Raw genomic sequence first — 12426 nt, forward strand, 5'->3', positions numbered from 1 at the left:
CCCAGAGTCATCTTAAAATCATACTTTTCTGAAACAATTTGCCATTCTCTGGTGACACAGCTACTCTCAACAGTTTTCCACAAAGCTGCTTCTGAATCTTTTTCCCTAAACACCATTTGAAACCATTGCCTTACGGGTGCATTTTTTTTCTTCAAATTTTACTGTTTGTCCTTTTTCTGTGATGTTATTGAGAGATCAGTCTCATGAAAATCTGCTGAAACTTTTGCTACTAAATTAAATGTTGGTGCTGAGGACAGATTAATGGAAGACTTTGTTGATATTCACAAAGTCTTGGTATTTGAGAACAGGACGTGGTCTGATTTGTAGGGTAACAGTGCCTAACATGCATATGTATTTTCAACACCCTAATTGTAACTGTAGGCTATCAGTTTCTAAAAATTTTGCTGTGTACACCACTGGTTATATGTGAATCTCTTCCATGTGGTATGAGACAGTGTCTGTGTTCTGACACTGATAGGCAGCTGTGCATATGTGGGAGTTCATTAGGCAACTGCCTGAGATCAGTGATGATCTGAATAAAAAGCAGCTAAGAAGTGACTGCTATGATCAAACACAGGTGTGAATGTGGTTGTGGATTTTGATGTTTATAAGATTTGGGCCCCAACTGGCTCCTTTTCCTGTACTTACCTATAGAACCAGAAGCTAGGCAAGTTTCAGCACACATCAGATAACTTCTGTGCCAGGATTCCTCAGTAGCTAATAATTCAAAATAATATTCTATTTTGATGGCACTGAGTTATGATATTTAAGAAAATAAATACTCTCTGTCCACTTTGTGACAATTGAGGGTGGGAGCCATCAGAGCAATTCTCCTATCTATGACTTCGGTTTCCATGTGCTTTAACTGAAAACAGGGCCTAGCAATAATCAGTCTCTTAAGCCATTAAAGACAGTGCCTTGCAGGAGTTTCCAGCAACTTACAATTACCAAAAATGTGTTTGCTGGAAGAGACAGGGTTTCGATGTTGTTTTTTTATTTATTTATTTTAGTATAAGCAAACAATTTAGAGAGAATAGTTTAAAGACACATTGTTCTTGAGACTGATGAAATGTAAGTGATGTCGGCATTCTTTTGAGTAAAGCTTTTCTTGTGTACTCTATAGCTCTGTAATGATTTAAGATACGAAGTGGACTGTCAATTCTGGAGAAGTTCTAGTATTTAAAAACAAATAGGAAAAAAAAAAACGCAGAATAAGGGTGCTGCTTGTCACACTGATTGTGGACATCATAGGTGATTCTCTGAAGGTACCATTTAACAGTGAAGGAAAGCACAAAAATATGTTACTTTCCCAAATAAACATTTGGGGAGTTTTTGCACACTTATTTCAAAATAAGTTTGGATACGTGGTAGTTTTGGAAATAATAAAACAAAATCTTGCTTCAGACTAATGTTTGAGGCTGTTTCAGTGATGCAGTTACATAGAAACAATGAAAAGTTACAGAAAACAAGCATACATGTGAGAGGTATGGCCTTAGCAAGTTAGTGTCTTTGGTGACCTGAGTGGCATTTTCATTTTTAACGTGAACCATTGCAGATTCAGAAATGCCCCCAAAAGCCAACCAACCAAAAAAATCCCACTGGCAACCTACATACCTAGTTTTCTTAGGGGGAAAATTAGTGTTTTGAGTATTTTACTTTAGGAAATGTTCAGGGGTGAAGCTTCAGGTGGTGGGGAAAATGAACTTGATCAGTTCACCCAGGCTGGTGTTTCCAAGGCACATCCTGCAATGGAGTTCTTCTCTGTGGTTCTGAAAAAATCAGTATTTTTTTTTTCTTTCAGGGAACCAATGAAATTAGGCAGTTAGTTTTTATTTATTTATTTATTTCCACATTTCTCCCTCACCCAAACAAGGCCTAGCTTTTCCATTTTTTTCACTGTCAAATGTAAACTAGAGCAGGCTTATTGTCTACAGGACAATGGAGCTGTAATGCTTTGGTGTGCTTTATTGCTTTCATTCAGTTCCAGCTGTTGTCCTTCCATCAGTCAGAGCCATACATACTTATTCTAAGACTAATATTGATAAATCCAATGAGAATTTGTTTGTATAGCTGCACAAGAAATACTTTCAGCATTACTTTCCTGCATTCATCTAAAGGAAGAAATTTGTCTGCAATTTGAGAATAAATTGGCATTTGATAAGGGGAAAACTTAGTATGAATTATCTTTGTTTTCCACATCTTCCATCTTCCCATAGGGATTTCTTCTAATAGCAAGTCTCTTTCCAATGCTATTTTTACGTAATTGCTCTGGAAACTTTTCAGCTGAGATGGAAGTAGTCAGGGTTTAAATCTCATTTTGACGGAAATGTTTCTCTCCTAGTTGGTATTTTATTGTTTAATTTAAGGAAGTTACTGTGAATAATGAGGTCTGACAAACAGAATGACCAGACAAACTGTATCAGAGCACCTTTTTCTTTTGATTGTCTTTCTTTCGCATATGGAGTCATAGAATCATTACGGTTGGAAGACCTTCAAGCTCATCTGGCCCAACCATCCCCCTACAACCAATGTCACCCTGTAAACCATGTCCCTAAGCATCAGGTCCAACCTTTCCTTCAACACCACCAGGGACAGTGATAGTCAGAAAGAGATCACATCTTCAGCATGTAATAACCTGGAGTTTCATTTAGATAGGTATAACATTATAAGAACGTCTTTTTGCTCAGTAGTTAGCTGTGCTTTTTTCAAGTTGTGTTTTGAGTTGATTTTATATATCACTACTGAATAAGGCTGCACATTTAATAAAGCTTATTTGTTTGATCATTGGAGGGTATATTTTAATTCTACTTCTGGTCCTCAAAACTCTTATCCTTTAAGCTCCCTGCAGTGTTAGTCGATGATGAGAAGTCTCTGAATGTGCCACAGACAACAATACCTTGATTGTTTACAGGATAATAGAACATGTGGTCTCTGCCTGTCAAACTAAGAAATGCACTTAAGCCTTATTAAAGTGGTAGACTAGCAAAGAAAAAAAAAAGTCAAAACAGCTCTAAATATTTTTCTTACAAAATGAAACTCTGCTTTTGGGAATTTTGCTTTAGCAACTTTAGCAACTAATGGAATATTTTGGGGGTAGCTATAACTGTAACTGTATTTTTCTAATTAAAAACTCTTTACTCAAAATGGTAGTCCTCAACAACCAATTTCTGTTAGCTGATTCTACTGTGAATATTTGTGTATAATGCAGTAAGTATGATGGGTATACAGTATAAATGTTGGATTTACTCCTAATGTTTAAGATGAGAGATTTAATTTTCCAGCTTTTATTTTTAAGCTGGTCCAAGCAGTGCCATTGGAGCTCAGGAAAGTACTGCCCAACTGTTGGTGTCAGATCCAAACCTCATTCATGTGTTAGTGAAATTTCTTTCCGGCACTAATCCTCATGGAACAAATCAACACAGTCCACAGGTAATCACCAATTAAAATAACAGAATAAATTTTCATAGTAGGTTTTGAATACACTTGACATAAATATGCTATCCGTAATGTATTATTCTTAGCTTGCTTTTGTTATTTTTTTATAGCTTTAGTTGTTTCTTACAAACAATCGTAGGGAAATTCATATCGGTAATCCAGTATGAATAGTAATCTTTCTTTTTTACAACTACATGGACACTTGCTACAGGGAGAGAATGCTACGTGAACATGTTCCATGTTAGGATTTTTAGTAGTATGTGTAGAAAAATGACAAGAGTTAGCTTATATATACGCTAACAATAAGTTAGGTTATTGAAATCATGTTGGATAGGGATGAAGAAAACAAGGTTAACATTGAATATCCAGAATTTAAATTCCATATTTTTTTTTAAATAAAAACCTCCCATGCCTCTATTTTTTACCTGTTTTCTGAATTAATGTGGTTTCTACTGTTTCTTTTCTAATTTCAACTAATGGTTTTCTCTTCTTTACAGTCTTTGAGGTATTTTTGAATGGTGGCAAAAAAAAAGCCCAAGTTAACTTATTTGTATGTAATATTTGGCAGTAGTCCCAAAACCAGTTTAGGAGACAGAAAACAATTAGAATTTCCAGTCTTTTCCAGGCTGTTCCAGAACTTAAACGTTGTGCAGGACTACCAGTTAAAGCACATATATGTAAATGTATAGTTTCTGAAAATCTATTCACATTAGTACAGCAATATGTTCTGTTTGAAACATAGTTTGCATTGCTGAAAAGATAAACTCTCAAGATGCTTAATGAGTTTTAGGCAAGGAACTGAATTATTTGCATTTTACTCATGGATAATAGTAGAAAACCACATAGTATAAGTTGATACAGAATAGTTCTCTTGTGAAAACTCTATAAAATTTTTCATAAAGCAATGTGTAGTACTCTTGTTCTTAGAAAATGTTTTTCCTGCTAGGAATAAATGTTCTTGAAGACATTTTCAGTTTTATAAATACTTTTAATAAAATACTTTTTCCTCTAGGTTGGGCCAACAGCTACGCAAGCTATGCAAGAATTTCTTACTCGATTGCAAGTGCACCTTTCTTCAACTTGTCCTCAGATGTTCAGTGAATTTTTATTGAAATTAATACATATACTTTCAACAGAAAGGTAAATCTTAACTTTTGTTTGTTCTTACACACTCTTTGTCTTTAAAATCTGTGTGAATGTGAATCACAACTGAAATGTGTACATTGCCCCTCATCATACTGGCAAGTTACATATGGATGGAGATCTTTGCAGCATTACCGGTGCATCTAGGCAGTTCCTGGAATGTGGAAGAGCTCACCTGGAATCCACACATAGCGGCCCTTACGTGAGGGACAGTGAATGAAAGCAATAAGCAGTTGGTTGGAGTTTTATAACATCTAGAGCTAAGATGTAGGCCTTTTTTCCCTGTTACAGTAATCCCTAGAATAAAAGTGCTGTTGATGAGCTTACCCGTTAAAAATAAAAAGTATCCTGAGAGGCCTGAATTAATGAAAAGCTAAGCAAATTATTCTCAGATTGTGAAAATAACATGATTAGCTTTTATAATCATAGATTCATGAAATGGTTTAGGTTGGAAGGGACCTTAAAGGTCATCTAATTCCAACCCACCTGCCATGGGCTGGGACACCTTCCACTAGACCAGGTTGCTCAAAACTCCAGCCAACATGAGAGGATTTACATACCAGTTTTGAAACAATTACAGCATTTCAAACATTATCTCAATCTCTGCTAATGGAGAACAGCCCCAGTATCTTGCTGCTCCCTCTGTGAGAGCAGCTAGTTTTCTAAGCTAGTCTCTTTCAAGCTCCTTCTTGTGCTTCCTCAATGGGCACATGACAGTTTTGTATATGGCAATACACTAACTATGTTGCAGTTGTTTGGTCTGGAGCACATGAGGAATTATTGATTTTGTTGATGTTCTGCATATCCCCAGACAAAAGCTTCATCTAATTAGGGAAGAGCTTTTTCTGTTTCTGGCTTCCCAGTAGGTGGCACTTCGGTGTTATCTATCCTTTAATCATACAGAAAACTGTTTCAGCCTTCTCTAAAAATTTTACCGCAGTAATTTGAATTGGATGGGTGGCGTTCACCGGGTTATATTAATGATCTATTACTTAGACAAAAAATATGATAATACAATAAAATCATTAATTCAAAGTGAATCTTAAAATGCATGCCTGTGTACCATAATCTACTTGAAATAAGCTGATGACCCCTCTGAAATAGCAGCTTTTGGAATGCGCTAGGGCTTTTTGAGGCAAACCAAAGGTGAGACTCAAAAGTCAAAAAATGAAATAAAAGCACCAAAAAAGGGTTTAGATGGTTATTTCTGAGACCTCAGGCAGTTATTGAATTGTACTGTATCTGCGTGTACCATGTGTAAGATTGATGATGTTTTACTGTTAGAACTAATTAAATGGCAAATATTTTCTTAAGGGCAATTTATTAAAAATGTTCTGTATTTAATGTTAAAAGTTATAGTAGGATTGATCAGTGTCAAAAGATGCAGAAAAGTATTTTAGAAGTTAGTAATCCAACCGCATTTAAAGAATTAGCAGCTTTATTTTAAATATACTGATTCAAAAGACTTATTTTACAGCCTACCATTAAATATTTAAAAACAGTTGGGAAAATAAAAAGAGATCCCTTTAGTAATCAACCTACAAGCACCTAACTGTGACAGTTGGGAGTGTCTTCTTACGGTTTTACTTGTAGTTACTATTTGGATAAATAAAAACTGACCATTCTTTCCTCTACCATGGGGAAGAAAAGGACAGGAAGTAATTTTTAATGGTTTTAGTATTATATGTTCTTAATGGTTTTAGTATTATATGACTTCTTCCTGTGATGTTTCCGTGCAAGTACATTAAACTTTTCATCCACAAAAAACGAATAGGAATGTATTGCAAATCTGTACCCACACAATTAACTAGTCAATTAAAAAAAAGAAAAAAAAAAAAAGACTTTCAAAGGAGACTTTCATCTTTAGTGGTATCAAGCAAGTGATATCTTGAAGCGGTTCCACAGGCTGTGTAATGACTGGTATATAAAAAAGTTAAGAATGTTTGACCTATGTGAAATATCAGTTGATGCTTCAACATGCAATTCTGAAAATGGCTTCATTTTCATTTGTTGAATGTCTAGTGTGCTTTTCGATCCTTAAAACTTAGGCAAACAAAAACATAAAACTGTTTAACTTGTTGATGTTGAATAATGAAATATCTTTCCTCCTGTTTTTTTTTTTTTTTTCTTTCAGGGGTGCTTTCCAGACAGGCCAGGGGCCTTTGGATGCACAAGTGAAACTCTTGGAATTCACCCTGGAACAGAACTTTGAAGTTGTGTCAGTTAGCACTATTTCTGCAGTAATTGAGTCTATAACGTTCCTTGTGCATCATTACATTACATGTTCGGACAAAGTGATGTCTCGCAGTGGCTCAGACAGCTCTGTGGGTGCTCGAGCTTGTTTTGGAGGACTTTTTGCCAATATTATCCGTCCAGGTGATGCCAAAGCAGTTTGTGGAGAAATGACGAGGGACCAACTTATGTTTGATTTGTTAAAGCTGGTGAACATTTTAGTTCAACTGCCACTTTCCAGTAACCGAGAATATAGTGCCCGTGTGCCAGTAGCAAGCAGTACTACAGACAGTGTGTCTGATGAAGAAAAGGTTTCAGGAGGCAAAGATGGCAATGGAAGCAATCCTAACGTTCAAGGATCAACTGCGTATGTGGCAGACTTGGTGTTAGCCAACCAACAAATTATGAGCCAGATTTTGTCTGCCCTTGGCCAGTGTAACAGCAGCGCTATGGCAATGATTATTGGTACGTATTTTGTAACCAAAATGATTTTGGGGGGGGGGATTTATTTGCACAAATCAAACCACTGGATAAACGCAGAAAAATATTTTGAAGATGGATAGACAAAGACCTTGCACTCCATTTCAGAGACAATAGTTGTAAAATGTTGTGTTCTGTATTGTTTCTTGTATTTCAAATAAGGTATCTCTGTCCTTTTCCAAGCTGGTTTCTTTTAAGCAAGTATGAAACTATTTAACCAAAGCTATTATCTGAAAGCAGCATAGTCTTTGGATGAAAATGTGTGAATGCCAGACCAGTGATCTGACATCTGAGCAACAGAGAAAAACGTATTAATCTCCAGTAGTCAAATTAAACAGCAGGCTGCATTTTACAAGCCTGAATCGCATTGTTGGAACCTCCCTGAAATTAATTCCAGAACATCTTATCCTTTACTCTGGATAGTTGGTGTCATGTCACAAATATGCTGTGAATACTGAAAGTAGTTTGTTCTGGGAATTGTTGGTGGTTCTGAGTTTTTGCAGGGGGGAAACTCAAATACTCTCCTCAACTTCGATGTCTTTCTAAACCACGACTTTCTAAATTTGTGTTTAGAAAATGTTTTGTACTTTTAAAATTTAGAAAGATAGTGTTGTTTCAATATGTTTTTCGTAAAATTCTGGGTGCTGGGTCAGCTGATCCCTTCAATGGATTGTTTCCCCCAAGGTCTTTTGATATAGGTTATTACAACTAATGTGTGTGTGTGTATTTTGGGAAGATATAATAACAAAGCTCTTAGTGATTTTCGTTCCTTCATGAAAAATTGCACTAAGGTCTCTCCAGACAATTTCTTTGAACAAAATGTTTTTCCAAGTCTGCTGCCAATGTTACAGATGATCCAAAAATCAGTTATCAGCATTTATTATTTAAACATGTAATGGCTAGTGCAGAATGCTAGCTACCTAGGGAAGATGAACTGGAAGACTTGAGCAAATGTGTGGTGCCTCTGGTGTCAAAATTTCAGCTAATAATGTTGATTTACTGCACCTGGCACGCCAGTAGGTCAGGAACCACAATAACCTCGAGTAATTCACTAGTTGCATGAAGCTAAAACATTTGTTCATTTACCTTTTGTGACTGACTTGTCTATTTATTTCATTAGGGTTTCATGCTTTGTCATTGACAGACTATGAAAATCACACAGGTTACAGTATTCCCATCCTATCCTACCCTCCCCTTGCTTCAAAATCTTCACAGCACCTTAGTTGGCTTCAGCTCTGTCATTAATTTTAAATTCTCTAGACCCTGCAGAGTCTGAGTCTTAACAGACTTTTCTCTCTGTCTCCATGCTTCCAGTGCATACCAGTATTTTCTTTCCTGACAACTTATAAGTGATTAAAGCACTATAGCTGTCAATTCTCTTGCCAAAATGTTTCTGTAAGGCACATTGCAAAGATCACTTAAACACATTCTCCATGTTATTATCTGTTAGTATAATTCCAGTTCCTGTAAAGGGCAGGGAAATGAAATCCATTCCCCCAACTCCAGTCTAAAAACACTTTTAAAAGCTCTTCCAAATTGATGTCATATGCTTTGTGAGACAGTTATATTTACAGAGGTAATCTGTCTTTGGGAAGACTATTCTACTGCTTTCCTTCCTCCTTTTCAGTAATGTGGAGTCGATACTGCTGAATAAATCCTGAACTGTAACATAGAGAAGGAAAGTTCAAGGAGAGGTATTTCCAGTAGAAATACATATATTAAGTGGTCTAGGAACAACAATAGTAAATTATATGATCATGAAAACTAGCCTATTTGTTGTTTTTAATCAATGTGAATATTTAACTGAAATGAAATTTAAATGTCTTTAAGGTTTCCTCTGTGCTGTAATAGTATTTTAGGTCTCAGCTTCTAAACCTTGAACTGTTCCTGTTTTCACAAAGGTGCAAGTGGCTTACATCTTACTAAACATGAAAACTTTCACGGTGGCTTAGATGCGATATCAGTTGGAGATGGGTTGTTCACTATCCTGACAACACTTAGTAAAAAAGCAACAACGGTGCAAGTGATGCTTCAGCCAATTCTTACGTACATGGCTTGTGGTTACATGGGAAGACAGGTAGGTTTCCCTTACTCTGAAGTGCTTTAAGGTAATTATAGGTTACCTGTTGCTATGTAAAAGAAATTTTGACTTTTTCCAACCTCGTGTCACTGTGGTGCAGAAAGTAAGAAGGCTTCGTCCATCGATTATGGTGAAAAGGGAGAGAAAGAGTTTCTCTGAGGGCATTTTGACATTCCTGTAAACATTCCTGGCTAAAGGCTTTTCAAGATGACTGTTTCATTGTGTTTAAGTGGGAAATGCATTTATTGTGTTCATATTAGTGGGTGTTTTAAATGTCCAATGTTCTTATTTCCGTTTAACTGCGTACCTGGTGGTTTAGTCTTTTCCATATCACAAAAACTTCTATGTAGGAGTGAACCTTCTGGAGTGTGATATGGCGAGTTTGTGGTAGAAAGTTCAACTGTGGTGGATTTCCTCTCTGCGATTTTTGCCTACTAAAAGGGGAGACTAAGAGTAGCCAAGTGTATTTCATGTCATATGAATTCTGTATGAAATTGTGTATTTCTTAACTTTTTTTTCCTAGGGTTCTCTGGCCACATGTCAGTTGTCTGAACCACTGCTCTGGTTCATTTTACGAGTCTTGGACACCAGTGAGGCACTGAAGGCGTTTCATGACATGGGTAAGAGTGCCTTTTCTTTGGGTGCATCAAGTAAAAGATTTATTGTAGATTTTTATGGCATTTAAAGAAGGAATAAGCTATATGTCTGGAGGAGCAAACTTACTAAATATACTTTTGCTTGCTTAGAATCTATTGCAGTCTTCTGAACAGTGTTTTTTTCCCCCACCATGTTATACACAGGCGGTGTTCAGCTTATTTGTAACAACATGGTAACGAGCACAAGAGCAATTGTTAACACAGCAAGAAGTATGGTTTCCACTATTATGAAATTCCTTGATTCTGGTCCCACCAAAGCAACAGACAGCAGTTTGAAAGCCAGAGTGCTAGCTTCTGAGCCTGATAATGCAGAGGGCATTCACAATTTTGCACCTTTGGGTAAGTGATACAACCTTCTCTTGAATTAATATCCAGTGTCCGCTTGAATCTTTATTATGTTCTTAACAGAAAGTGTTGTGTTAATGTTAAATGTTGCAGTAGTATTAAACCTTCTAAACAGAGGGGTACTGGTGTTTCAAGAAGATGTTGAGGGAGTAAACAAATTCTTTGAGTAGTCCCTCCTCCTGTCAATAGGGGAAAGAAGGGAGTGATCTGTATGTGATGTAGCCACTGCATCAAGGTAGGTCCCTTCCTCCCTGGGGTTATTTGGATACCCAGGTCCAGCCCAGTTTCTGCGGCAATCACACTAAGACTCACTGACTTCACTTAACATGCATCAGGTTTGATCCAGCTTTTACGGAAGTGTTGCAAAGACAGGTGATGCAAAATGAGCCTGAGCTAGGTCAAACAGAGTAGCAGATGCTGGAGCACTGGACTACTTTTGCTGATGCTGTTCTCATGCTTGCACCTAATTGCACCGATGGTACCTGCATAAATATTTGTTAGAATTACAGAGCTGTTTTTGTATGAATATAGTGGCTGCTGCTTTCTAAAATGCGTGTGTTTTGAGATGTAGATGCCTTCTAATATTTTACTGAGTCTTTTTATTCCACTGCTTGTGTTTTAATGAACCATGTTGCTGCCCGCTAACCTACTGTAGCCAATGAATGTGTGTGTGTATATATATGTATGTATATACACACACACACACACACACACACACACATATATATATAAAATGTACAATGTCTCACTGTGAGAAGTGGAGAAAGATTATTTTTTAAAAATTATTTTTTTAATTATTTGTTTAATTTTTGGAAGAACTAGGATGAGAAAGAAATCCCTTCAGTCCTCTCATGCAAATTTAAAAGAATCAAATAAAATAATTTGGCAAAATATGGGACCATTAGAAATCTTCTACTTTGCTATTCACAAATCTTGAAGAGGTAAATCTGATGAACCTGCAAATGTTGGTAGTTAATTCCTTTAAGTAGTAAGAGTCCTAAAGATATATCACAGTGGTATCTTGCTTGCCTCACCCCCAAACTTGCAAAGTGCTGCAGTTATTGGTATTCTTTTATGAGTGTATCTATCTTCATACTCTCAACTGAAAGTAAAATATTCTTTTCAAGTGTACCTTCTGATTTTCCTCACTTTCTGATGGATTCCCATCATGTGGTGTTCTCCGACACGAACTGGATACATTTAGGATAATAGCCTGTCAAAATGTGTACTCCAGGAATTCACCTCCAATAAGCATTTAGTCATGGGACCAGGCTAGAGTTGCTCTAAAGTAAAATACCCCATGTGTGTGTAATCAGGACAGCACAGATCTGCTCTTGGTGTGCCATACAACTTGCTAGAAGACATAGCTGATGTCTTTCATTCTTAACTCCTACTAAGATTTAAAAAATATATAGTTCATGTGGTCATAGGCTTTCAGTTTTGGTGCCTTATTTTAGAAAAAAGGTTTTCATGTTAAACAGAGCTTTTTCAGAAAAATGTTAGCAGACTTCAGTTATAAAAGTATTTGTTACCATTCTAATACTTAAACCTTGAAAACTTTCATTACGTTAACTATGAATTAACGGAGGTCAAGTTCTAAGCATACTGGTCAAACTGCATCTTTTGGTTTAGTTTGTTTTTGTGATTAGATCTTGATGGAAAGTTTAGGGTTTTGGTAGCAAATAGCAAAAAGTAAAACACTTAAGCAGTTCTCATTATTGTATTTGGAATGTATGAATAAACTAAAACAGATGAGATAGAAAAACGTTTTCCACAATTCAGGCTATAAGTTGATCTGGGATTTATTAATAAACATTAATAATGTAAATACTGCTGTTTTTTGAAGGTTCAATCACATCAAGCAGCCCCACTGCCCAACCTGCTGAAGTACTGTTACAGGCTACTCCTCCACATAGAAGAGCTCGGTCTGCTGCGTGGTCATACATATTTTTACCTGAGGAAGCTTGGTGTGACCTTACAATTCATCTTCCTGCAGCAGTGCTGCTCAAAGAGATCCATATCCAGCCTCATCTGGCCTCTCTTGCAAGTAAGTAG

General features: G+C 36.5%; 1 protein-coding gene across 6 annotated transcripts in view; it reads left to right on the forward strand.

The window, feature by feature from the left end:
* Nucleotides 1-12426, forward strand: part of BIRC6 (baculoviral IAP repeat containing 6) — a 176039-nt gene that overhangs the window by 81850 nt on the left and 81763 nt on the right. For all 6 annotated transcript variants that reach the window (XM_084283516.1, XM_084283518.1, XM_084283517.1 and 3 more), the window contains 7 exons: nucleotides 3296-3429; nucleotides 4448-4575; nucleotides 6713-7275; nucleotides 9192-9367; nucleotides 9894-9990; nucleotides 10171-10365; nucleotides 12218-12418. In XM_084283516.1, the coding sequence (XP_084139642.1) occupies nucleotides 3296-3429; nucleotides 4448-4575; nucleotides 6713-7275; nucleotides 9192-9367; nucleotides 9894-9990; nucleotides 10171-10365; nucleotides 12218-12418 (1494 nt within the window). The remainder of the gene's footprint in view (nucleotides 1-3295; nucleotides 3430-4447; nucleotides 4576-6712; nucleotides 7276-9191; nucleotides 9368-9893; nucleotides 9991-10170; nucleotides 10366-12217; nucleotides 12419-12426) is intronic.

This window comes from Netta rufina, assembly GCF_964035555.1.
Source record: "Netta rufina genome assembly, chromosome: 3".
NCBI lineage: Eukaryota > Metazoa > Chordata > Aves > Anseriformes > Anatidae > Netta > Netta rufina.